The following is a 27,264-nucleotide window of genomic DNA, read 5'->3' as shown; positions in this document are numbered from 1 at the left end:
TTTCAAATCTCGGTGGAGGGAAGTCTTTGTTTTGTGGTGTTGTTTGTCTGTTGTTGTCTCTGGGTTCTGAGAGTGACCAGACGTACCTACAGGCTCTCTAATTTTCTGTTCAAGTAGTAAGTACAAGTAGAAAGGCGGTTTAGTCTTTTTGATTGTTTTCTTTATTTGCAAATGTGTATTTTTCTGGAAGAATTTTAATTTGTATTTCTGCTGGGGGGAAGGCTTCTCTCTAGTGTCTATAAGCTGAAAGACCCTGTAACCTTTACCATCTTAATTACAGAGACAACTTTTACTTTTTCCTTTCTTTTATTAAAAGCTTTTCTTTTTTAGGACCTGATTGATTTTTTCCCCTTGTTGAGGCTCAAGGGAATTGAGTCTGTACTCACCAGAAAATTGGTGGGAGACAGGGAGAGAGAAGGGAGGGGGAAGGTGGAATTTCTCTGTTTTAGATTCACCTAGCTTGAATCTGTCTTACCTCTTGGGGAGGGGAAAGGAGGAGGGGGGAAGGTGCATTCCTCTCTGTTTTAAGATTCAAGGAGTTTGAATCACAGTGATCTTCCAGGGTAACCCAGGGAGGGAAAGCCTGGGAGATGCAATGGTAGGAGAAAGTGTTTACTTTCCTTGTGTAAGATCCAGGGGGTCTGGGTCTTGGGGTCCTCTGAGAAGGTTTTGGGGGGACCAGAGTGCACCAGGCACTGCAAGTCCTGGTTGGTGGCAGCACTACAAAATGTAAGCTGGTAATTAAGCTTAGGGGGATTCATGCTGGTACCCCATCTTTTGGACGCTAAGGTTCAGAGTGGGGGTTCTACCATGACAGGTGTCATAAAGGAGGAGGGAGAAAACTTGTTCATCTTAGCCTCTAAGGATAGAACAAGAAGCAACGGGCTTAAACTGCAGCAAGGGTGGTTTAGTTTGGACATTAGGAAAAAGTTCCTAGCTGTCAGGGTGGTTAAACACTGGAATAAATTGCCTAGGGAGGTTGTGGAATCTACATCTCTGGAGATATTTAAGAGTAGGTTAGATAAATGTTTATCAGGGATGGTCTAGACAGTATTTGGTCCTGCCATGAGGGTAGGGAACTGGACACGATGACCTCTTGAGGTCCCTTCCAGTCCTAGAATCTATGACTCTTGCAAGTAGTCTGCATTCAGAACTCCCACTATATTCAATATATGCAATTAAACTGGCTAGGATAAAAATTCTTAAATATAATATGAACCCTTATGCATCAGGATATAAAACAACTTCTAACTGCCTGGAATTGGGAAGAAGGTTGCCCAACAGGGATACTATTGCAAACCTGTCCATTGTGAGAGTTTTAAACCTTCCTCTGAAGAATCTGCTACTGGCCAATTTTGGAGATGGATTAGTGCATTAGATGGACCACTGGTCTGATCTGGTATTGCCATTCTTCTGTTCCAAGAGGAAGTTGTGAGCAGAGCCCTCATTGGATGAGGCCCTGAATGCTATGTAGCAGCAGTAAAATGTCAGCTCTACTTCAGAAACACCAGAAGCATTCATAGTTTTAAAATGACTGGTAAGTAAAAATAATGCTTTGAACGTTCCTGGGATTCTTTGATTTTTTAATGAGCGTGTTTTCATTTAGAGCCACTGTAATCAATGGGTCAGTTTCTGGAGTAAGTTACTTCTCAGCATGAGTAATAATGTTAGAATCTAATTTTTAATTTTAGATTTAATTTTTAAATGCCTAGCTTTGTCACCCTCTTGAATGCAGAACTCCTACAGGCTTCAACTGAGTGTTTAAAATATGTAGGCCCTAAAGTAAAAGAATTAACCACTATGGTCTAAGAATTTAAATAATCTTGAAAAAAGATTTCTTGTTAGCTATCATAGCTTGGTGATCCAGTCATCTGGACTGAGATTGCATCTGTTTGCTCAAATCATTGCTGAATGTTCGGCAGAAAATCTCAGTGCCCTTCCAGGCCATGCGTGGTGATAGACCCTAATCAGCAGAAGGATTAATATACCATGGAAATTCATTAAAAACTCAGCACTCCACAACACAGGATTTCTAAATTCCTTTAAAATCATGCCCATCCCCAGGCCTTCCTATACTACAAACAGGAAACTGAGCTGTTTAGTGGTAACGCCTATATGATAACTGGGGGAGCCCAGCACAAAGAAACGAGAAACTCTCCTGGCACATCACTGTGTGGAGGGACAGACAGATCCTGAGATCTATTCTGATACCCTGGAGAGGCTCTCTTCACCCCACTCTGCCCCCAAATTGATAATTCTGATTCTGACTGTGGGGTTTCTTTTTTAATCTTCATTATTGCTTTTTCTCAGCTAGAAGGTCACTTTAATAAGGCAGCTAGACATTGTTCCTCCCCGTTAACATCAGTGGATAGTAACAGCAATTTTCTCAGGCTGACTTCAGGGTCAGACTACTATTAGACAGTGAAGCGTTCTAACAAACATTTTAGCATATTTATTAACTCCCTCGGTTATCCCATAGGCTTTTTCTAGTGAACAGCTTGGTTTCCCTTGGGAACCATGTTTCATAACTTTCTGGTCTTCTATAACCCAGGAGACTGTGGATAGCTAGGACAACACTTAAAGGAAAGCCGTGAAAAACTGCTAAGAAGAAGGAAAGAAATAGACAGTGATATTAAGTGCTGAATCAAATATCTTCCTGCCTCAGTGACTAATCACAGCTGTCTAAATATTAGCTCCATAACAGTATTCTGGACTTCTACTGTACTTTGAATTTATAAATCTCAGTGTTTTACAAGGTGGGCAAGCATTTTTATCCCCATTGTACACGAGCTAACTCAGGCCCGGAGAGGTTAACATCAGCATTTTCAGACTTGAGAGTTGTTGGTGCTCATCACCTCTGATAATCGGGCTAGTTATTTAGATGCCTAAGATTAGGCACCTGAGTTTGAAATTGTTGGATTTAGTGATTTATCCAAAAATCACACAAGTCAACTGGGAAGACAAGAACAGAATGTTGGACTGACTCCCAACCATATGCAGATTCCATTAGCCCACATCTCTCCAACACTGAGGTTGAACACATAGTAGTGCATAGCACCTTAAATTTCCAAAGCATTCAGCCAAGATATTTTTTTTAAAAAAAATGGGTGCCTGAAGTTAAGATATTTAGTCACCAAAATAAAAGGGCTGTTTTTCCAAAAGTCCTGAGTATCCAGCAGCTCCCATTAAAATGAATGGGAGCTGCTGATTGATCAGTTTCATGGAAAACCAAAACACTTAATTTGGTGCATACATGTGGACATAGGAATCTAACTTTAGATACTAATTTCTGTAAAATCTTGGATTTAGTCATTTTATAGTGGATTTCTTTTAACCAATTATGCACGTATAATTTATGTGTGTAAATGCTAAACATGTCTAGGGTGGCCCTGGCACCTCCTCAGAATATGGGATTTCAACGCCCCCGCCCATATGGCCCCTCTCTCTTCTGCATCAGCCTATCCACGTGGCCCTGCCCTATTTTAGCCCACACACACAGCCTCACCCCCTTCCGTGTCGGCCCCCTGCATTAGCTCATCCCTGCCTGCATGACTCTGCCCGTGTGTGAGCCTGCATCCATTGGCCCACCCATGCCTGCATCACTGCATACAGAGGTAGCACCTTGACCCCTCCCTTCTGGCATCCTCCTGCACCTACAATCTCTTCCTATTCTCTCCTCTCATTTTCAATGGACAAAGCCATGTCCACTGCTATGTTTCTACTGGACTGGAATAGTACGGCATAAATCTAGGATTGTCCGGCTTTAAACTGGACAAATGGCCTCCCTACATATGGCATGAAATAACATATTGTACACAGATGTGGCCATTCCCATCCATGTGAACCTGAATGTATGCACATGTATTTGTGTGGCCATGTGTATGAACAAATAACTGATTTCTACATGTCCACTGGATACATACATGCGTATATCTTTGAAAGTTTGGCCCATTATGAGTTTGAGAATCCTCACCAGCTTGCTTGCATGTGTTTAAATCTCATCAGCATGGTAGAATCACTACTTTTAAAGTACCTTCTCTTTCACTGGGACTTTGTCACCATATGTATTTACAATGTGCACAGCAATGCAATGCTATTTTTGTATTCCTGGATCACATTCATATTTGACTCCTGCCTTAATAGACTTTATAAAATCAAAGCCAACCTTGATCTGAGCATCAGCAGTTCTTGCACTGGGACTGAACAAAACAACAACAGTGTTTTTAATGGTGGGATGGCTATACAACACAGACTGTAATAATATTTTTATACATACAAGACTCCTGATAGAAAGAGAATAGGTATTCACACTGACCATAGTCTGTATTTTCCGGCTCCCAACAATTTGATGGCCAAAAATAGGGTGTCTATAGAATAAAACAAAATAAAACAAAAAAGCAGGGAATTCAGGTTAGACAAAGCAAGTATTATACAATTTCTAGACTGACACTGTTTTGTAAAGGTTATTTATGTTTTCTTTGGAAATCCACTGTATTGTTAATCCAGCAATTTTGAAATAGGCATCAAAATGGCAAATTAATTTTGTATGCTTATTTATGGTATTTGTGTAGTGTGCTAGAATGGCAGCTAAGAAGAATGAAGTATTATTAATTATTATTGATAAACTACAGAACAGGTACAGGCAGCCCTACTTTCCCCAGGAACATGCTCACACCAACCTGAAGATTCAACATTTAGAGGTGAGAAGTTTTTGCACTCTTTATGACCCATTCAATCTTTGATTTTGCAGAACTTGTGATTAATAAACAGTATGTTAAGGTTCTAGACAACTCACTAGTAGGTATTTATTAGAGCTGGTCAAAAAGGACAAGCTATTTTCACAAAAATATTCAAAATTTCAAAGTTGTATTACCGTTGAGGCCTTCAAATGCAGTTCTTTATTTTTCCATTAAAAATACCTAAAATGTTATTGATTTTTTTCTTTTATTGCAAACAAAATGATTTTTTTTATTTCAATAACATTTTGTTTATATCGTTGGGGAAAATATCTTTAAGAGATTAATATTTTGTAAGAAATGAAGAAAATAATTCATTTTGAAAGACTACATTTCAATGAAAAACTGCTGCTTTATCCATACATAGACATACTGACTCCAGGCATGCCACTCTCAAGGCATACGCCTTCTCAGTCTCTGAGTCTGCACGGCTGTAAATGCAGGAGTCTGAATTTAGCCCTAAAGCTGTCCTAAAAAAAGCTAACACTGGTATCACCCAGAATCTTGGACAGTAATCCCTTGAGTGGAACTGGAAATGTGTAAGCCGTATGATGCAGCTTTTCTCTCTTAGCCAACAAACAGTTCTTCCAGACAGAGCAATAACATTGTCTTTTTCTTACATGAATCCTGGTCTACACTATGAGTTTAGGTCGAATTTAGCCACGTTAGGTCGATTTAAAAATGACTGCGTCCACACAACCAACCCTGTTCCATTGACCTAAAGGGCTCTTAAAATCGAATTCTGTACTCCTCCCTGGCGAGGGGAGTAGTGCTAAAATTGACTTTGCTGGGTTGAATTTGGGGTAGTGCGAACGCAAATTGATGGTATTGGCCTCCGGGAGCTATCCCAGAGTGCTCCATTATGACCACTCTGGACAGCACTTTGAACTCCGATGCACTAGCCAGGTACACAGGAAAAGCCCTGGGAACGTTTGAATTTCATTTCCTGTTTGGTCAGCGTGGCGAACTCAGCAACACAGGTGACCATGCAGTCCCCCCAGAACAGTAGAGCATAAAATGTTTCTATGCTCCCCCTATCATCTCCGTCTCTGAGGTTGTCACAGATTAAAAGGTGAAAAAAATGCACTCGTGATGATATGTTTTGTCAAGCTCATGCAGTCCAACCTGCACTGATAGGGCACAGCTTAATTCACAGAGGCATTCAGTGGCAGAAGCAAGGGAAGAATTAAGTAAGCATGAAGAGTGGAGGCAGAATGCGATGCTGAAGCTAATGGGGGCGCAAACGGACAGGATCAAGCATCTATTGGAGGTGCAGGAAGGCCAACAAAAGCATAGACCTCCGTTGCATAACCAACTACCCTCATCCCCATGTCCCATAGCCTCCTCACCCACCTGCCCAAGAACATGGGTGAGGAGGCTCCAGGCACCCAGCCACTCAACTGCAGAGGATGGCCAAAGCAACAGAAGGCTGTCATTCAAAAAGTCTGATTTTTAGTGTGGCCACAATAAGCAATGTGGCCTTGTCCTTCCTTCCTCCGCCACCTCACCCGGGCTACCTTGTCCGTTATCTCATTTTAAAAAAATTAATAAAGAAAGAATGCATGGTTTCAAAACAAAAGTTACTTTATTTCAAAGGGAGGAGGGTGGTTGGATTCCAGGGAATTAAAATCAACAAATGGGGTGGGTTTTCATCAAGGAGAAACATACACAACTGTCACACCAAAGCCTCTCTGATGCAACAGCAGTGGTGATGGTGAGCTGAGCAGGCTCCATGCTTGCCGTGGTATGGTGTCTGCATGTGTAACCCACGAAAAAAAAGCACAAAATGATTGTCTGCTGTTGCTTTCATGGAGGGAGGGGCGACTTATAACATGTACCCAAAACTACCCGCAACAATGTTTTTGCCCCATCAGGCATTGGGAGCTTAACCCAGAATTCCAATGGGTGGCGGAGACTGGGGGAACTGTGAGATAGCTTCCCATAGTGCACCGCTCCATGAGTCTATGCTAGCCACAGTAGTGAGGATGCACTCTGCCGACTTAATGCACTTAGTGTGGATATACACAATTGACTGTATAAAATCAATTTCTAAAAATCAACTTCTATAAATTTGGTAGTGTAGACATACCGTTAGTCTTATCTCAAACATGTGACACACCTCGTTGCATCTCTGCAATTCAAGTATTTAGCTTACATCCTTCTTCTTCTCACAACCTTTCCCAGCATTTAAGGACTGGGTAAAATAGTGGACCATGAAGAATCTCCTGGATTTGAGGAAAAGTATGAACCCTAAACACCTAGGAAAGGGGTTTAACTTTTCCAAGGAAGAATGAACAGAAGAGTGGGGGTAGGCCTATAGACATAAGAAACAAGAGATCTAGGGCTTATTGTAGAGTGGCGTGTATGTAAATAAGACGTGGGATTCACTATAAGTATGAGTGTGTAGAAGGAAAGGAAGACTAGCTGTTCACCCCTCAGCTGGTTAAGAACCTCCCAGAGCTATGCAAAGAATCTCTGTCCATGTTCATGATCTCCTCTGTGCATGAACTGTGGTTTGCAAATGCACGTGACTGCCAACCTAGGCACAATTTGAGAAGATGGTGGAGTTTTTATCTAATTATTTTGCACAGCTCAATCATCAACAGCAGTAGAATTATCTGTTGTGTACTTCACAATACAGGTACTTTAGGGTACACACAGTTAACCCCCCCTTGAAAACCCCATCACATGTACTACAATTTTCAGGCAACTGAAAGCTTTGCCTGGGAGATTTATAGATGTGTTGCAGTACAAGCATTTTGTACCATAACCATTTTCATAGGGAAGATGATCAAACATTAACGTTTTTGAGTGGAATGTTGAAAACCTGAAGGAACTATCAGTAGTTAAAAATTTCATTTTGCCAGAGGAGTGGCTGTCAAGTGGTTTGCCATGAATGAGTGGTATCATTCCCTATTTGCTACTTTGCCATGACATCCTATTTATAGCTGAAAAGAAGGCAGGTGGTGGAATAGTTTTGGGAAAATCAAATAGTGTCTATCAGTCCAGGCAGAAATAATGCTGCCAACTTACATCACTACAATTTTAAAGCATTTGGTCTACGTGTATCTGTAATTGGGTATTCCCAGGCAAGCAGTTCTGTTCATTCCTGTGGCTGGAGAAATAAGGTCATATCCAGCACCACAAATATTATCAGAGACCCAAACTCATTGGTTTGTGTAGAATAGATTGTCTCTATAAGGTCATTACGAGCCTGGGTAGAAAAGTGGCTCTAAGTAAGCAATTTTATATTGTCCAATCTGGATAATATTTTTATATTACTGTCTAAATTTAACCACAGCAATCTATAACCAGGCCTCTTCTGCTAATAAAAATGTATAAAACCAACTCCTGTAATTGAAGTATGTATCCCCCTATTACATTTACTAGCACTGGTATTTTGCTAGCAATTTAGCAAAGGCACAAAGAACAGTTCTATCTTGGCTCTACCATAAAAAATCATCATCCTAGTATTTTAACTATTGAATAGGCACTTGCTAATTTTAGGGTTACCAACCTTGCAGGACTGCCCTGGATTCTCCAAGAATTAAAGATTAATCTTGAATTAAAGATTATGTCATGTGATGAAATCTCCAGGAATTCATCCAACCAAAGCTGGAAACCCTACTTGCTATTTCAAATAGAGAAAAACTTTGATTTAAACACCACACCTTTTTACAAAGCACTGTTACTTTGTATAGTTTAAACTGTATTTTTAAAGGAGAAAGATCCTATAGTTTACCTTAATCCCTCCCTTTGAATAGTTATAAGGGAAAGATTGGTTGACAAGGGGACAGTTTAGTCTAATTAATGTATATGGTGAGGAATATTCCTGTCAAATGTAACCCTTTTGCTCATATATTGTCATTCCTCTCCAGACAATTGTTATAAACTCTAGAAATGGGGATCTATAATCTTAAGGTATCATCAAATAAACAATAATTGATCATATATAAATTAAAATGCCTCATGTTCTCCAACATCTGAATTGGAGGAACTCATACCTTTTCCAATGGTAAGTCTTGTTATCCCCATTTTAAAAATAAAGAAACTGAGGCCAAGGGAGGATAAGTGGTTCCCCAAGATAAAGGAAGTCAGTGACAGAAACGAGTATGAAAACCAAGGGTGAAACCCTGACCTCACTGAACTCAATGGGATTTTTGGCACTGACATCAACAGAGTCAGAATTTCACATTAAGGATCCTGATTCTCATTCTCACACTTGATTCATCAGACCACACTACATTCACTGTATGCATCTCCTGTAATGAAAAGAAACCTTAACCAATAATCTCCATATTACACATGACTGTCTAATTTTGTTTTATCTGTTGTTGTGAGACTTAGTGATTTAAATATAATTTCAGAACTTTGACTATATGACATTTAAAGAAAATACATTCATCTCCAAAATATGAGCTGTATATTGATCTGACCAATAAACGAGGTGGGATCATCACAAAGATACAGCATCCTTGGTCTTTGCTTAGAGACAAAGCACAAAAGTTATAGCCTGGATTTCCTATAGATGCACATCTAGATAGCTGATACCAGGCTGACCAGACATGGCATAAGGACATTAGGTGGTGGGATGGGTTCCTGCTGTGCATGACAAAAGTGAATACACACACAGTATCATTACACTTGTATAAATGCTGCTGCACATAACATAAAACCTATCTCTCAGAATAAAGTGATTTTAAAAGCAGTGCAAATGAAATAATCTGCGTATTACTTGTGTTATATGAAAAGGTAGAGAGACTGCCAATATATTTAAAATATCTACAACATAGAAACTTTGAACTCCACCCCATTCAACTGATATTGTTATATGTATTCCATGTACAAAAAGAGAGATGGAATTAATGCAGTACTTTAAATTCTCAATTTTAACACCTACTAAATTACTAGAACCACTCTATGCAGTAAATAGCAAGTTTGACTCAGTTTAGCTTGTTAAAACCACAGCCTCGGGTAGTATAAACAATAGGAATAGATGCATAACTGACACAACAGATGTAAACTTCCTAATGCCTCTCAACATTGATGTTTTGAAAAAAATTAGTTTAAGTGTATTTTATTGCAATATGTTCATTTAATTTTTTAACAAATGTATTGCAGAAAGAAATTATACCAAAAGCACTGTGACCAACTTTTGGCTGATGCCTGACACAAACACCCCCAAGAGCAAACTCTCATACAGCCACAGAGGTGCAGCAAAGGAGTTAGCTGTTATGTTTATGGGTCCTTTGAATCATCAAGGGCCTTTAATTCCTTCAAACTAGGAATAATGGAGGTGTAAGTAGGCATGTCCAGGGGAGAGATGGCCTGGTCTTCATGTTAATCATGAGGCTAACTGGAGCCAGAACATGGATGTAATCTTAACTCTGATTTTGCAATTTACATGTGTGCCCTTTAAGAAGCTGCTTATAATACCTTCCCATATTTTAGCCTTAAATCTTTATTAGGGAGCCATTTGGCCAACAGAGCAGAAGCAACATCATCTCTTACAAGTTAAAGACTAAATCCATGACTTTCTATATATTATGTAATGTTGTATAAACTTTTAGGCAGATATATGTATGTAAAAAAAAAAAAAAAGCCTTAGGGAAAATATGTTAAAGCATTCAACTTGCAACCTCAGATGTTATACCATGAAAATTGTCCATTAGGATAAACTGCCTCCAAGGAAAGAGATATTCAGATTTTATCACAATACACCATTCTTATTCTAGTACAGTAACTCCTCACTTAACGTCGTAGTTATGTTCCTGAAAAATGCAACTTTAATGCAAATGAAACAATGTTAAGCGAATCCAATTTCCCCATAAGAATTAATGTAAATGGGTTGGGGGGTAGGTTCCAGGGCAGCTTCCCCTACTCTGCAAGCACCAGAGGCGGGGGGTTCAAACTTCAGCCTGCTCACTCCACTCCTTCCCCCAATTCCCCACCCTTGACCCGCCTCTTCTCCACCTCACCTCCTCCTCCTTTACTTAGCCCACTGCATCCTGGCTCCTCTCACCTCCCTTCCCTCCCTTCTAAAAGCCACAAGCCAGCTGATTGCCGAGCAGGGGAGGGAGGGAGGGGGGACGTGCGCTGAGTCCTCGTTCCTCCTCTTTCCCTCCTGCCTCCTGCCAGCGGCAATCAACTGATCTGCAGATCAGCACCTTCCCCCTCCTCCCCGCCTCCTGATAGCAGCAATCAGCCGGCTTGCGGCATTCGGGAGGCAGGGGAGGGAGGGGGAGCCTGCGTGCTGAGTTCTCGCTCCTTCCCCCTCCCTCCTGCTTCCAAAATGCCGCAAGCCAGCTGAATGCCGCGGGCAGGAGGCAGGGGGAGGAGGTGCTGATCTGTGGGGTCTGCTGGCAGGTGGGAGGCGTTGGGAGGGAGGGGGCCGTAGGGAGGCTGCCAGCTGTGGAGGAAGCAGGCAGCCAAACAACGTAAGAGTGGAGCATTGCACAACTTTAAATGAGTATGCTCCCTAATTGATCAGCAACGTAACAATGAAACAACGTTAAGCGGGACCACCTTAAGTGACGAGTTACTGAACTGTACATCAGGAGGCACTGTACCTAGTGGATAAGGCACTGGATTGGGACTCAGAAGAACAGGCTTTATTTGTGGTTCTGTCAGTGATCTTGGGCAACACATTTAACCTCTTTGTGGGTCTCTTTCCCCATTTTTAAAATGGAGACTTTTAGCTCTTAGCTGTTTTATAAAGCACTGTATGATCTATGGATGAAAAAGTGCTATGTAACAGCTAGTAAATATTGTTTATCATCATTGTTATTATAGTAGGATATTTATTTAAATAAAAATCAAATAAAATCCTTGCTGTACCAGGGATAGATGGTTAACAGTGTGGCTCTTGTTCAAATGGTACCCATAAAAATGTCTGTTTTGGGAGAACACTTCTTCGAGACATTGAGAGCCCTAGATATGCCAAGAAGTGCCTTCATGCACAAGCGACTTCTTCTGTACTTCTGAAGTTTTTAATGACTCATGGCAGTTCATTCAAAATTGGTCCTGGTGGACATGCTATATCTCACCAGCTTGCCATTGAAGTGAGGAGAGCCAGGATGGGTATGCAGTTTGGAAAAGCCATCACACTCCAATCTCTGGGAGGTTGTTCTGGGAAAGGTTGGGAAGCTGGGGGAAGAAGAGTCAGGCACTTTTCACTAGGAAAGCATAAATTCCAAACATGAGGCTGGATTAAAATACTATTGGCTCACACTGAGTACAAGGAAGCATGTGCTTGCATGACATTCCAGGAAGGAAGTCTGACAGGAATTCCTTCCTCCTGCTGTGAGGGTGGGGAAGGAAGTAAACTACTTCACTCCTTTCTGGAGTGGGGCTTGTTTCTCCCCCTCCCCATACTTGTCCAGTTTCATCTCCGACTCAATTGCTCATATGTTGGGGGTGGGCATTGGGTGTGCAGCTCGTTTTCTTTCACTCCTAAGGTTGCAATGAAAAAAGCCCTGCTGCTCAGGGACTTCAAGGGGACTCATTACTTCTTAATTTCCTGAATGGCTTTGTTAGGGTTAGCCAAAATCTAATCCTCTATGAAGTGTGCAACTATCTGGTACCTTTTAGATCTCCTCCTGTGAACAATAATATTAGGTGAACTGCCCCAGGAACAATTATTGCTGATACACCTAAAAATGGTACAAATTTAAAACACTTATTTCTATACCCACATACTTTAAAAAAGCTGAAGGCTTTACGATTTTAACAGCCCTCCTGATGGCTACAATAGAAAAGCATAATTTTGGTTGTAAAAGGGCAATTGAACAAGTGCTCCACTCATATTCTCAGCCATTCATACAGAGGAGTAGCTTATTTAAAAAAAAACCAAACCACCTGGAAATAATCACACTGTCAAGAGAGAAAAGAGATTGGAACCCTTTGTCAGACATAGAAAAGGACAGAGTACATAACCACAGCTAACCTATTTTCTGCAGGGCAAGTCATTGCGCTGTAGTAGGAGAGTCTCTGCAGGGATGGACTCTGCACTTTGCAGTACTGGCTAATACAAATGCTTTTTCTCTGTGTATCACAGTAGTCTAGAAATTGTTGCATTCTGTCCAGCCATGGTTCTCTTTTTGATGCACCTGGGGAGCTTTTTCACACCTCCCCCCAAAAAATTAAAGTCAAAATAAAATAACTTTACCTGTTCCCAGTTGAATGGGCCATTTTCGCCTCCTAATTTAACAGCATAAGTAACATACCATTTTTGTATTGGTGTAAATTTGGTTAGAGCTGTGAGATTTTTACCAAAATAGTTATAACTAAATTATACCAGTATAAAGCTGCATTTATTGATATAGCTTTATACCTTTTATTGTCTGTCAATGAACCCTACCAGTATAAGCTCATTTATACCTGTATAACTGTGTCCACATGGTCCACTAGCTACTACCCCTGAATGGTAAGACTCACAATTCATTTAATACTAATCTACCTTTTTCTGCATCTGATTTATTGTGTTATGGAAACCTTATATTTCCCAGGTATGGGATATGAATAGATTAGTAACGGTGATTGTGCTAGTATTGTAATACTAGTCAAATTCACGCAGTAACACGCTCCCTCCTTAGTCAAATCAACTTCCTGTTCTTTCATGTTAGATTGACAGTATTGCAGGTATGTAGTTATAAATCTACACTACGTTTTTGATGCTGTGTCCTTTAGGTCAAAGATCATGCTGCTTTGCCAAAAAAGGGCAGTAGAGCAATAACAAAATCATAACATATTAGTCTAGAGACTCAAAAGGTGAGGTGTGATATACAACCAAAATGGTGATCATGATTTGAAGGTAGGATTACTCTCCAACCTGTCACATTTCTTCTACACTTGAAAGACAATGTTCTTCTCAGGTATCTTTGAACTGCATTTTCTTTTTTTAAAGTAAACGTTAATCTTAAATGTCTGGAGGATGATATGCTAGCGTCCCATCAGACAGTCTTTTCTGGTTCTAATACATTTATGACACATCAGTACTGTGGATCACGTTTGTCTCAATGTACAGACCATGAGATCAAGCTGTTCATTGTATGAAACAGTAAAGAACTAATTTTAAAACTAGTGTAATAACATTCAAAAAAGGTCCAACTAAGTATGCAAATAAAAAGAAAAACCTATCAGCAATATATATAGAATCAGATGTATTCTCCTAATCTGCACTAGAATACCTGCTCATTTTTTTCCATGAGCACTACAGTGTGACCAGCTGGTCAACATTGAAATCTCTCAATATAAAGGTGAGATCATAGTCGAATATGTGCTGGTAGCATACATACATGTACATCTCTCAGAAGAGGAAATATTCTGTCTGAAGTGTTCTACAGAGCCTATGAGGAAAGAGTCATAATGTGTTATATTCCACACCCCAGAACTCCATAAGATTTTACAAAGGAGGGTCCTACTGAGGATTATGCTGAATACAATTTTAGTGCATCTGCTAGACTTTTCAAGCCATTAGAGTTATTGTTATTTCAGAGAGGGACATTTCCTTCTCCATATAATTTTATGTAGATATTTGTGATGGTCCTTAGTTTCTTTACATTTAAATTATTAATGTATAGTTTCAGAATATAGTCCTATTAGCATTTTTATGTATAAGATGAATTGATATAACTAACTGGGCCCCTGAAAGGAGACAATACGATTACAGTTATAATAAATAGGATCTTGCTCTTAATATAAGCCTTTATTTAAGCAACCCAAGAACATTTTAAGCATACTTACTTGGAACCGGTAAAAGGTGCCATCATCCTTTAGTGTTAGAACATGGTCTGAGATTGGAAAGAAATAGCCATGGGCTGCCATTAACGTCCCCAAATGTAGAGCTTCCACTGTTGGAATGGGGGGAAAGAAAAGAACATAAAAAAAATTAAACCTTTTCTGTATTTACAGGCAGGGACCTTTATGTGACATTTCTTCCTGTCTCTTGTGAGTAAACACCCAGCTCTTTTACTATTTAATATAGAGATGGCACCAAAATGATTCCTCTTCCTAAGCAGTTGAGTTGTATCTCTCCCACTCAACGACTCTTCCTCTGCATTACCACTACCTTCATTACTAACTCACTCCATCCATTTCTCACTGAGAATTACTGCCATTGTGTTGTCTAACCCTTCCCTTCAGAACAGGTCTAGAAGATGACATAGTGTTAAGACAGCCTGGGCTGGTATACATTGGCTCACCTACCAGTTGCACCAGTGTGATAAGAGATTTCCCTAAAAACCCCAGTATAGATAATGTATTGAAGAACGGCTTTAATTTATCTTAGCATACAAAGCCACAGCCAATAAATATATATGTTAAGTATTACACATGTTCTTATATTTACAGTGTACTATTGTTCAATATCAGAGACTGAGGTCCCAGGATATTGACTATACACTTTGTAATTGTTACAATTCTGTCAGAAGAGCAGAGCCATACTCTAAGAAGAGTGGGATTGTATTAGTTACACCATGTTCTTCCTATGGTAGTTGAGTTCCTTGGCCCACAAGGCTAAGCTATTTCTCCATTAGTCCCTCTAAATAACTTTACAAGCCAAACCAGGCTATGGAATATTTATATACCCATGAAATAGACACACAATTTCTGCCATTTGAAATTTTGATAATGCTCTATCAAGGATGGACAAATGGCATGCATAATTTCACTTTGAAAAATCTGTTACAGTTTTATGTGCAACACAATGTTCAAAGTGGTAAATGCCCATAGTTTTGCTTTCTTTATGTTCATATCATACTTTAAAAAAGAGGTGACTTTTCCTAATACTTAATTACTAGGTTGAAGTCCCATTCCTCAGTTTTTCAGCGTGGATCTATATTGCATATCCTCTCTAAACCCTGGAAGTATAAGTTTAGATCAGAAACACTAGCAAGTCTTTCTGACACCTTAGAGACTAACCAATTCATTTGAGTATAAGCTTTCATGGGCTAAAGCCCACTTCATCAGGTGCATGCAGTGGAAAATACAATAGGAAGATTATATATATATATATATATATATATATACATATACACCCCCACATATATATGTACACACATACAGAGAACATGAACATGAAAAAATGGGTGTTGCCATACCAACTTTAATTAAACTAATTGAATATGGTGGGCTATTAGCTGGAGACAAAAAACTTTTGTAGTGATAATCAAGATGACCCATTTCAAACAGTTGACAAGAAGGTGTGAGTAACAGTGGGGGAAAATTAACATGGGAAAATAGTTTAGTTTGTGTAATGACTCATCCACTCCCAGTCTTTATTCAAGCCTAATTTAATGGTGTCCATTTTGCAAATTAATTCCAGTTCTGCAGTTTCTTGTTGGAGTTTGTTTTTGAAGTTTTTTTGTTGAATAATTGCAATTTTTAGGTCTGTAATTGAGTGACCAGGGAGGCTTAAGTGTTCTCTGACTGGTTTTTGAATGTTATAATTTTGGACGTCTGATTTGCATCCATTTATTCTTTTGCATAGAGACTGTCTGGCTTGGCCAATGTACATGACAGAGGGGCATTGCTGGCACATGATGGCATATATCATATTGGTAGATGTGCAGGTGAACAAGTCTCTGATAGTGTGGCCAAGTACTCCTCCTCCTTTTTGCTGATACAGACTAACTACCACTCTGAAACCAGCAAGTCTTTGTGGCACTGGAGGAAATTACAGTCGCTACATCAACATAGGAAAAATATCTATTCAATCTGTTGTTTCCTGTCTTTGCTACAAAAGTCATTGTGACAAGGATGGATTAATATTGTGTTTTGGTTTTTTTTTTACACTTTCTTAGGTTAGTCTTGGCTATAAACATGAAACATAGTTTTATTGGCTCACCCATATTTCATGAGCAATATGTGTAAACTCTCTCTTTCACCTGTCCACTCACCTGAACACTTGCACCATGAGTATTTTACATTTTTCAAGAGGATGAGTGGCAATTTTTAGCTGCCCTGAATCCACCCAACCTCAGAACTGCCCTCTTGGGTTCAGGGAGAGGCAACTTCCCCACTTAGCCCGGCTAACCATAACCCCAATTCTGTCTCTGCTCCATGACAAACATCTCTTGTTCCAGCAGTCTTCTGCAAACTAGTCCCAGTCCTGTTGGCATAGCAGTTGCCATCCTGGAACAGACAAATAATTGATGTAACCCAGCATGATGTCTCTGACAGTCCATAGTCCCAGATGCTTCAGAGAAAAGAACCAAATCCTTGTAACAGACATTCTTGGAACAACGTGCCCCAAAAGAAAATTTCTTGACTCCAGACTGTTAGTAGTTCTGCCCTGAAACATGACAGTTTGTACCCATATGAAGTTTGTCCTATCTAATGTAAATGCAGATATTCTTGTTATTCAGATGCATTTATAAGCCATCAAATTCCACATCTTGTGCCAATGAAATCCAGAGGCTATTTAATAAATAAATAACACCGTACTCTCTGTAATTATTTTAAAATCAAATGCCTTTTATTTTTAATATCCTCCTTCTTTCACTGGGTAAGTGAGTAAATATCAGAAGACCCTCTTATCTAGCAGCTATCTAAATTATATCTATCTTTGTGTGGGGAAAAGGGGAGAAGAGAGAGTGACAGACAGATACAAATTGGTTGAAAGAAGAAATCCACCAGTCTCTTTTTTAAAGGAAGATGGATCATGGATGGCTGGATTTGCAAGGAGAAGGACAGAAAGGGTGGCACAAAAGAAATAAATATTTTTAAAAACTTGTAATAGTTTTATTTACAGTGATACAATACAATGAAACAAACCAATGCCTTTTCTCACATCCATGTCTCCTCAGTTTCCCACCTCAGAGAGAGAGAAGGATCTGACTAGTCTCCAAAGGTATGATCCTGCTCTCACTGAAGTCCAAAGCAGAATTCCCATTGACTTCAGTGGTGCAGGGTCAAGCCTCTGGAGGGAATGGAGAGCAGTGAATGATGATATTATCATGTTGATGCAGGTCAATAAGAAGCATCAGAATGTCTCAAACCTTCTAAGTCTGAACATAAATTTACTCTTCTGTACAAGATGTATGACTGTAAGGATTGCACATTTACACGGGTGGCAACAGTATACAGAGTTACAATAGCAAGGATGAAAAAAGAAAATATGAGGTTTGGAATATAAACATAAACCCTCAGGACATAAACTAAACTAATGGAGTTTAGAAGGAAACAACCTGTAGAGACAAGTTATCTGATAACAGCCTACTGCAAGGTTCTTGTAGCTTTTTCTACAGTACCTTGTGGTGGCCACTTTTGGAGACAAGATACTTAATGAACTACATGGTTTGATCCAGTAGACCAATTCCTATGTAACTGAAGAAATGTAAATCCCATAGGAAAGCAAATTTCTCTTTGAGATTTCTAAAGTGTTATTAGTAACATAACCAAGGAAACTAATTTTCAAATTTAAGTTTAACTTGGCAGTGTTCCTTTAAATATTTCTAATAATGCATACAATTGTTAATACAAAGTAACTTCACCAAAAAGTATGTAAGTAGCTTAGGATCCTAGTCTCATTGACTCTCAAAGTTACTTAGGTACTTTTGAAAATTTTACACACTCTCAAACACACCTTAGCCATGTCTTCAAAACAATTCAAAAAGTCATTGCTCTCCTTGTGCGCTATGATTTCTGAATACACCAGTTAGCTCTTGAAGTCAAAGGTATATCTGAGATTCTGGCAGTGACTTCAATGAGGTACTGCATGCAAAAACTATACAGGATAGGACTTGAAATGTGTCTTTATGGTTTGTGAATGAGAGAGATATGGGAATAAGAACTCTAAACAAGACTATTAAATCATCAAGTCTACTGATTTAATATTGGTCATAAGGGACCCTCTAATCTTACAGAATAGCACGGTGACACCAAAGTAATATGCTTTTTCCTTTTCCCCTTATCTTTCTTTCCGGGACTGCAGTAAGAAAACCCATAACCCATAAAATATTAATGGGTCTGACAGAGATTAGGCTGAAAATGTCTTTACCACACGGTTCACTTAACTATTGCTTAGGTCTCTCAACGCTGGCTGATTATATGCTGCATTGCCATCCATAAACATAAGAGAGTGGGCTAAAAGCAGAGTTTCAGCCTCCTACACTGAGTTCTATTACTATAATAGTTTGTTGTAAGAGTTGTCAGGTCATTTGTTTGGACACACTGTAAATTTTCAGTTTTGAAAAAGATATTTGGGATAGGCTGGAATTAGCTAATGGTATGTGTGATAAATATAATAGACTCATAGACTCATAGGTCAGAAGGGACCAATCTGATCATCTAGTCTGACCTCCTGCACAAGGCAGGCCACAGAACCCCACCCATCCAATTTTATAACAACCCCTATCCCAGGACCGAGTTATTGAAATCCTCAAAAATGGTTTGAAGACCTCAAGCTGCAGAGAAACCACCAGCAAGTGACCTGTGCCCCATGCTGCAGGGGAAGGCGAAAAACCTCCAGGGCACCTGCCAATCCGCCCTGGAGGAAAATTCCTTCCTGACCCCAAATAATATGGATGTAGCCCCAGATACTCAGAACTGCTGTGCTTGTGTGCTATGATTTTTGAATGCATCGGTTAGCTCCAGTAATCAGAGGTACTGAGAGGGCATATCTGAGATTCCATGTGGGTATTGGAAAGAAGGAGATTGTGACTATAAGGAGTTTGTGTATGGATAGAGCAGGGGGTCGGGGGACAGCAATAGCCAGGAAATGGAAACAGCTGAAGGAGGAGGGAGTTAGTGGGGCCTGCCAGGTCACTCAATATAAAGAGGAAGGTTGAGTATAGTGGGGGCAAGAGGAAAGAACTTTAAGGCAGCAGTCAAGAGTATCAGATCCTTTCATCCCTAAACACAGTCCTTTCAAGTGAGCCTTGGGGGCTTTGGCAGGACACTGATCCCACTTATTCTTCAGCTAGAGAGAGGACTTCCAATCCTAGAGCTGTCAATCCAACATTTTTTCAAAGTGCTGCTGCAATGCCACAAAAAATATATTGAAACACAAAGAATCTTAGCTACGTAGCAGAACAGAACTTTTCTAACCTGGGGAATCTGATGAAGACATGTTACCAACTTTATAAAAAGGATGTTCTGGTTTACAAATACCAATGCTAACAGAGCCATTTCACTGTGCAAGAATGCCTTAACCCACTTCCCACCAATGAAAGGCTAATGCATGGGGCAATTATGTAATCTAGGCTTCTTCACTACACTTATTATTTCACGAAGAGAATGCAAATAAACTATCAATCAAATTCTTTTCAAGCAGGTGAACAACAGCCCCGAAGTTCTCATACTGTCTAATACCAAATTAAGAAAAGATTAATGCTATTAAGCTTGCCAAATGAGCAGTAGACCTTCTGCACAGAAAGAAATCCTAGCTCCCAAAAAGTTTTTGATCTCCAAACAAAAGGTACTCAAGCGAACTTACAAAACACCAAAAAGGCAATTCTTCAACATGCAGCTTAGTTTCCCAGCATCAGATTAAAAAAAGAAACAAAGCAAGAAGGCCAAATGAAAAAGTATGGTAGGACTTAAAAAGTGAAATCATGAGCTTGAAAAGTAAAATTGAGCCAGCAACACAATCACCCTATGTGCTTTAATAAAGGAATTCAATTAAGCTCGATTCTGCATTTTCTAGACATCACTGCATGGGGAATCAGGATTTGAAAAAGCTCCTTTCATGTCGATGTATGACAGAGGAAGATTGCGATCACCAAAGACTGCTGTGAAGTACCTGAGAAAAGATAGTTCAGTTGAAGAACTCCTCTCAGAAAGCAGGGCTGGCTCTAGCTTTTTTGCCGCTCCAAGCGGCGAAGAAAAAAAGAAAAAAAAAACTGATTGAGCTGGCATCGAAGTGCTGCCAAAGAGGACAAGAGGGAGTGAAGGACCCGCCGCAGAATTGCTGAAGACCCGGACATGCCGCCCTGACAATGGACGGACTGCCGTCCCTTTCTATTGGCCGCCCCAGGCACCTGCTTCCTTCGCTGGTGCCTGGAGCCAGTCCTGTCAGAAAGAGACCTTAACAAATACATTAAAATATACTACCTTGCAAATTCTTCCTGGGTAAAAAGAAAAAAGTTTGTATCAGACACTGAATATATATTCCAAAATCCTGGAGTGCACAGCTACAAAGAGAAGATTCAGCATTACCTTACTGAATAAGTGTATACAGAAATATACATAAATTTCAAGTGTGATGTGCACACAGTTGCATGACTTCCAGTTCATCAGCCACTTCATCTAAGAATATCTGAACCAAATGATGCTCTCAGTTACACTTGACTAAGTTCACTGACGAGTTGCCATTTAGGGTATTGTCACGAATCTGTCCATGGTAGAGAGCCACCTTTAGGAGCTATGTGGGGAGCACATGTGTCAGAGTCCATTTACTCCTGCACCCCAGCAGGTGCTGCGGGGTGTGTCTTTCTAGCAGGTTGGCACTCAACCCTCCAGTCAAACCCCTTGGCTGTTTTGTTCCCTCTTGGTGTCCCCGGTGAAACAACAAAACAGCCCACAGACAGCAAACAAGGTTAAACAGAAGAAAGAAGAAAGGCTGCTTCATCCAGGGACTTTCTTACCTCAGAGCAGCCTGGGAGTATCACTGTGTGCTTCAGAATTCACAGGGCTTCAGTGCAAGTGTCAGACTTTCCCCCCTTTTAGCTCAGGTGATCCACATCCTTCTTTCTACAAGAATAGGGGCTCTGCAGACTATTAGTTCTCTCTACAGGGCTGGAGAAGCTCTGTTTTTTTCTCCTTCCTAGAGTTGCCCCAATCTTTTCCTTTCCTCCCTGCCTCCCTCCCACCCCTCATCCCCTTTTTTTTTAAATGGTGAAGCAGTTTTGACTGGATAGTCTATAGCAACCTGTCACGGAGTCCCCGGGCGATGCTCTAGAACTGCTCCCCACCAAGCCAGTCAGGACTTTGGGGAGCCTCCTCTCCCTTGTAGCAGACTTGTTCAGGGCAAGAAGCTCACACGGCTTCACCTCCTGGGTCTCTCCTTGGAGCATTCAGCATCCTCTGCCCCTCCGTGCGCTTCCCACAGCGAGCCCACCCAGGCGGGGTCCTGGGGAAGCCACAGGGTCCTGCACCTCCACTTTGCAGTCAGATGTGAGTCTCAGCCAGCCAGTAAAACAGAGGTTTATTTGATGACAGGAACAGGGTCTAAAACAGAGCTTGTAGATACAGCAAACCGGACCCCTCAGCTGGGTCCATTCTGGGGGGCAGTGAGCCAGACCCCCCACATCTGCCCTCCACTCCTCGACCCCAGCCAGCTCCAGACTAACAACCCCCCCTAGCCCCTCCTCTCTGCTCCGCTCCTTTCCCGGGCCGGAGGTCACCTGATCTCTTTGTCTCCAACACCTTCAGCTGGCACCTTTGCAGAGGAGGGGCCCAGGCCATCAGTTGCTAGAAGACAGAGTGCCAGGCATTTAGGTGCACTGGCCCTTTGCTCTTCAGCAATCACATGCCCTTATCCCACCACCTAGATACTTAAGAACTGCATAGGGGACACTGAGGCACCAACACAGTATTCAGAGGAAACATCAAGAACATTCCCAGTTCGTCACACAACCACCAACTATCACTCCTAAATACCTAGCAAGTTATATTCTCTCACTATGCCCTGTGTCTTTTAGATAATGTAAGAACACCCTTCTAAAATTACCTCATTCCCCTGATACTTTGCTAAAGTAACTTTTGTTACCTTAAGTCATTTAAATTTCTCAAAGAGCTTTTCCCTTTTCATTATAAAGATCTTACATACCCCAAGAAGGTGATCAATTGTTTCTTCTACCTTACAGCCCACACACAGCCTCTTTTAGTGTTTGTTTATTTAAAAAAGATTTGTTTAAACCACAATGGCCAGTTAGTGATCTAAAGTAAATCACTTCATTTTTCCTATCCAGCTCTGAAGTACTTCATTATCCTCAACTCTGAGGCATAATTCAAAAAATCTTCTTCCCCTTTTTTCATTGATCCAAATTTGTTGCCATTCCTCTCTTACAATTTTCTGTAGTAGGCTTCTGATTTCCTGTTTACCTGAGGCATTTCTATGTGAATCCTTCCATTTCTTACAGCCCTTTTAGCTGCTTTGTCCACCATTTCTTTTCCTGTTATCCGAAGATATGCTGGGATCCGAGCCAATGTTACATGTATGCCCATCTGTACCAACTCTGTTATTAGAAATATAATTTCACTGATTAAATCAGTTGCACATACAGAGACACCCTTTTTTCTTGTCATAAGGCCTGATATCAAGTTGGACAAAATGACCGCCACTGCTGGGCATACATCCCAGATCTAGTTTAATGCTAGCATTATTGCTACTAATTTTAGATGTACTAATTTTCAATTTTGTCGCACAATATGCTGCTCCTATTCTTCCCCCCCCTTTTTTTGCATACATCTTTATATATCTAACAAAAAGCTACTCCACTTTTCATCTGTATACCTATTACCTTCTTTTTACTCTTAAGCTTATAAAATAGATCTAAATCCACTTTGGATATCTATCCATAACTAATTTTCAGTGACAAAAAGTTTTGACTTTGAATTGAACTTTCCCTTGTCTTTCAACTTCTGCGTCCACATTTTAACTTGAATGGCATGTGGAGTTCTAACACTGTGTGCAATAGCTTGCCTACTGAATTCCCCAAAATACTCATCTTTTCTTTGTACTTTCATCTTGCTATTCCCATTAGCTTTGGCCCAGAAATTTAGGTCCAGTAGTTTCATTCATAGTGCAACTGGCATTTCACTAGCAGCTACCTGCAGAGCGTATAAGGGCATGATAATAAATGCACTGCACACAACCTGTACTAGTATTAAATCCAAATTTTTAAATTCAGATTTTGATGCTGATCCAAAAGCTGGGCAGCACTAGTTGATAAGAGGTCTGATTAAGGCTCTGGAAATCATCAGCAATGTTTTCTTACCCACTCCCCAGTTAGTCCCAGCAATACTTATAAGAAAAAAAGAGGTCCATCTAGCCCAGTATCCTGTCTGCTGACAGTGACCAATGCCAGGCGCCCCAGAGGGAGTGAACCTAACAGGCAATGATCAAGTGATCTCTCTCCTGCCATCCATCTCCATCCTCTGACAAACAGAGCTAGGGACACCATTCCTTACCCATCCTGGCTAATAGCCATTTATGAACTTAATCACCATGAATTTATCCAGTTCCCTTTAAAACGCTGTTATAGTCCTAGCCTTCACAACCTCCTCAGGTAAGGAGTTCCACAAGTTGACTGTGTGCTGCGTGAAGAAGACCTTCCTTTTATTTGTTTTAAACCTACTGCCTATTAATTTCATTTGGTGACCCCTAGTTCTTGTATTATGGGAATAAGCAAATAACTTTTCCTTATCCACTTTCTCCACATCATTCATGATTTTATATACCTCTATCATATCCTCCCTTAGTCTCCTCTTTTCCAAGCTGAAGAGTCTTAGCCTCTTTAATCTTTCCTCATATAGGACCCTCTCCAAACCTCTAATTATTTTAGTTGCCCTTTTCTGAACCTTTTCTAGTGCCAGTATATCTTTTTTTGAGATGAAGAGACCACATCTGTACGTAGTATCCTTTCCATTGATCTTTAACATAGTCTATCTGATCTTTCCAAAGTAATTTAGTATATAAGTCTTCCACTAGACATCTAAACCTTTTAATTACACCTCTACCTTGATATAACGCCACCCAATATAACACAAATTCGGATATAAGGTGGTAAAGCAGTGATCCGAGAGGGGCGGGGCTGCGTGCTCCAGCGGATCAAATCAAGTTCGATATAACGTGGTTTCACCTATAATGCGGTAAGATTTTTTGGCTCCCGAGGACAGCATTATATCAAGGTAGAGGTGTGTATCTATTTGTTCTCCACACAGATACAGTTTCCTTTGTAGCTTTCTTTTTTGTAAATATCTATTCTTTGGTTAAAGCAATGAAAAATTTTAAATCCCATGCATTTCTCCAGTCTGAGGTCTCTCATCATACTTAGTTGATTCTCTTTTCTGCCACCTCAGTATTCCTGTTCCTACCCCATAGAACATGACCATCTGCAAACAGAGTGACACGTACTCTGGCACGTATTCATTTTGGAAGATCATTTATCATCACAAGCCTATGGATAGGGGGAAGCGACAGACATGGTGTATCTTGACTTTAGTAAGGCTTTTGATACTGTCTTGCATGATCTTCCCAGAAACAAACTAGGAAAATGCAACCTTGATGGAGCTACTATATGATAGGTGCAAAACTGGTTAGAAAACTGTTCCCAGAGAGTAATTATCAGTGATTCACAGTCATGCTGGAAGGGCATAACGAATGGGGTCCCACAGGGATCAATTCTGGGTCTGGTTCTGTTCAATATCTTCATCAGTGATTTAAGTAATGGCATAGAGAGTACACTTATAAAGTTTGCAGATGATACCAGCTGGAGGGATTGCAGGTACTTCGGAGGATAGGATTAAAATTCATACTGATCTGGACAAACTGGAGAAATGGTATGAAGTAAACAGGATGAAATTCAATACGGATAAACGCAAAGTACTCCTCTTAGGAAGGAACAATCAGTTGCACACATAGAAAATGGGAAATTACTACCTAGGAAGGAGTACTGCAGAAAGGGATTTGGGGGTCATAGCGGTCCACAAGCTAAATATGAGTCAAAGTGTAATACTGTTGCAAAAAAACAAACAAACAAAAAAACGAACATCATTCTGGGATGTATTAGCAGGTGTGTTGTAAGCAAGACATGAGAAGTAATTCTTCTACTCTACTCCATGCTGACTAGGCCTCAGCTGGAGTATTGTGTCCAGTTCTGGGCACCACATTTCAGGAAAGATATGGACAAACTGGAGAGAGTCCAGAGAAAAGCAACAAAAATGATTAAAGATATAGAAAACATGACCTATGCGGGAAGATTGGAAAAAATTGGGTTTGTTTAGTCTGGAAAAGAGAAGACTGAGAGGGGACATAACAGTTTTCAATTACATAAAAGGTTCTTACAAGCAGGAGGAAGAAAAATTGTTTTTCTTAACCTCTGAGGATAGGACAAGAAGAAATGGGCTTAAATTGCAGCAAGGGAGGTTTAGGTTGGACATTAGGAAAAATTTCCTACTGTCAGAGTGGTTAAGCACTGGAATAAAATGCCTAGGGATGTTGTGGAATCTCCATCATTGGAGCCTTTTAAGAGCAGGTTAGACAAACACCTGTCAGGAATGGTCTAGATAATATTTAATCATGCCACAAGTGCAGGGGACTGGAATAGAAGACCTGTCGAGGTCCCTTCCAGTCCTATGATTTCTATGAATATTAAGATAAGGCAGGTAACACTTTCCTGTGGTATACCATATTATATATCATATATACATACACATATATATATATATACACATATATATTCAACAAACATTTCCAACTCTGACCTGCATAATCTTTGACTCCAAAATATTCAAATCCATTCAGACATTCTTCCCCTTATCCCTATTGTACCTACCTTGTACAACAACCCTTCCCTCCATAGCATGCCACATTATTTTCAATGCAGTATCTAGAAATACAACTATCATGAAATCTCTGTTTCTCATACTTTTTTGAATTTCAGTTTCCATGTTAGCAATATTGTTCATAGTTCATTTTCCTCTCCTTAGACCACCCTGCACTTTATCTATAATGCCATTGTTTTTCAAATAGGGAACCAATCTTTCATTCACCATTCTCTCCATAGTTTTACCCAGACAGGCTATAAGAGTAATTGATCCACTTTTGTGGATGGTTTGCCAGGTTTTTGTATTGGAATTACTATTACATATTTGCACCCTAGTATTCATTTTTCCTATATAGCATGATATACTTACAAAACAACTCTCAAATTGCTTTCAAGAAGATATCTGAACATCATATTGCATATATTATCATTAACCAGGGATGTAATTTTGCTTATACCAATAGCTTTCTCAAGTTCCGGCATACAAAACCTTTAATTCATTATAATATCTTCCTGTTTTCCCCAACTACATAATAGTTTATGCCTTTCTTCAATTAACTGTCTTTTAATCTAATAGAAAACTGCACTTTGATTTTCATCATTACTCATGCCTTGGAAAGTTTCTGCTAAAACTTCTGCTCTCTCATTTCCCAGATTCTAAGTATTTTGTCATTCTCAAAAGACTTGGGATATAACTACTCTTATTCTGAATTCCAGTCATTCTTCTAAATTGCCTGTATCTCTCTCAAGTTTTAATATCTTTATTTAACCTCCCACAATACTTCCTCCACCTATCTGAATTTTTTATAATTCATTATGCTATTTTCTTATTTCTTTTATACTACATTAGATCTTCACTATTCATTGTATTTTTCAATTTCTTACAGGCCTTATTCCTTTATTTAATGGCCACTCCTCATTCCACCCCAGAAGCGAATTGCTAGTTTTGAGGTACTTCAATATCTTGGGTACGGCTACAGTCGCTTCTGCTTTTATTCCCTTTATTACATTGTTGATATTCTCTCAGTATTCACTCA

At 39.9% G+C, this 27,264-nt stretch overlaps 1 protein-coding gene across 5 annotated transcripts in view; it reads right to left on the bottom strand.

The window, feature by feature from the left end:
• Positions 1-27,264, bottom strand: part of RGS7 (regulator of G protein signaling 7) — a 444,093-nt gene that overhangs the window by 96,719 nt on the left and 320,110 nt on the right. For all 5 annotated transcript variants that reach the window (XM_050950420.1, XM_050950421.1, XM_050950423.1 and 2 more), the window contains exons 5-6: positions 14,481-14,587; positions 4,316-4,367 (exon numbers count right to left, since the gene is read on the bottom strand). In XM_050950420.1, coding sequence (XP_050806377.1) covers positions 4,316-4,367; positions 14,481-14,587 — 159 coding nt within the window. The remainder of the gene's footprint in view (positions 1-4,315; positions 4,368-14,480; positions 14,588-27,264) is intronic.

Source organism: Gopherus flavomarginatus, chromosome 4 (assembly GCF_025201925.1).
Source record: "Gopherus flavomarginatus isolate rGopFla2 chromosome 4, rGopFla2.mat.asm, whole genome shotgun sequence".
NCBI classification, from domain to species: domain Eukaryota; kingdom Metazoa; phylum Chordata; order Testudines; family Testudinidae; genus Gopherus; species Gopherus flavomarginatus.
This window is presented reverse-complemented; position numbering and strand designations above follow the sequence as displayed.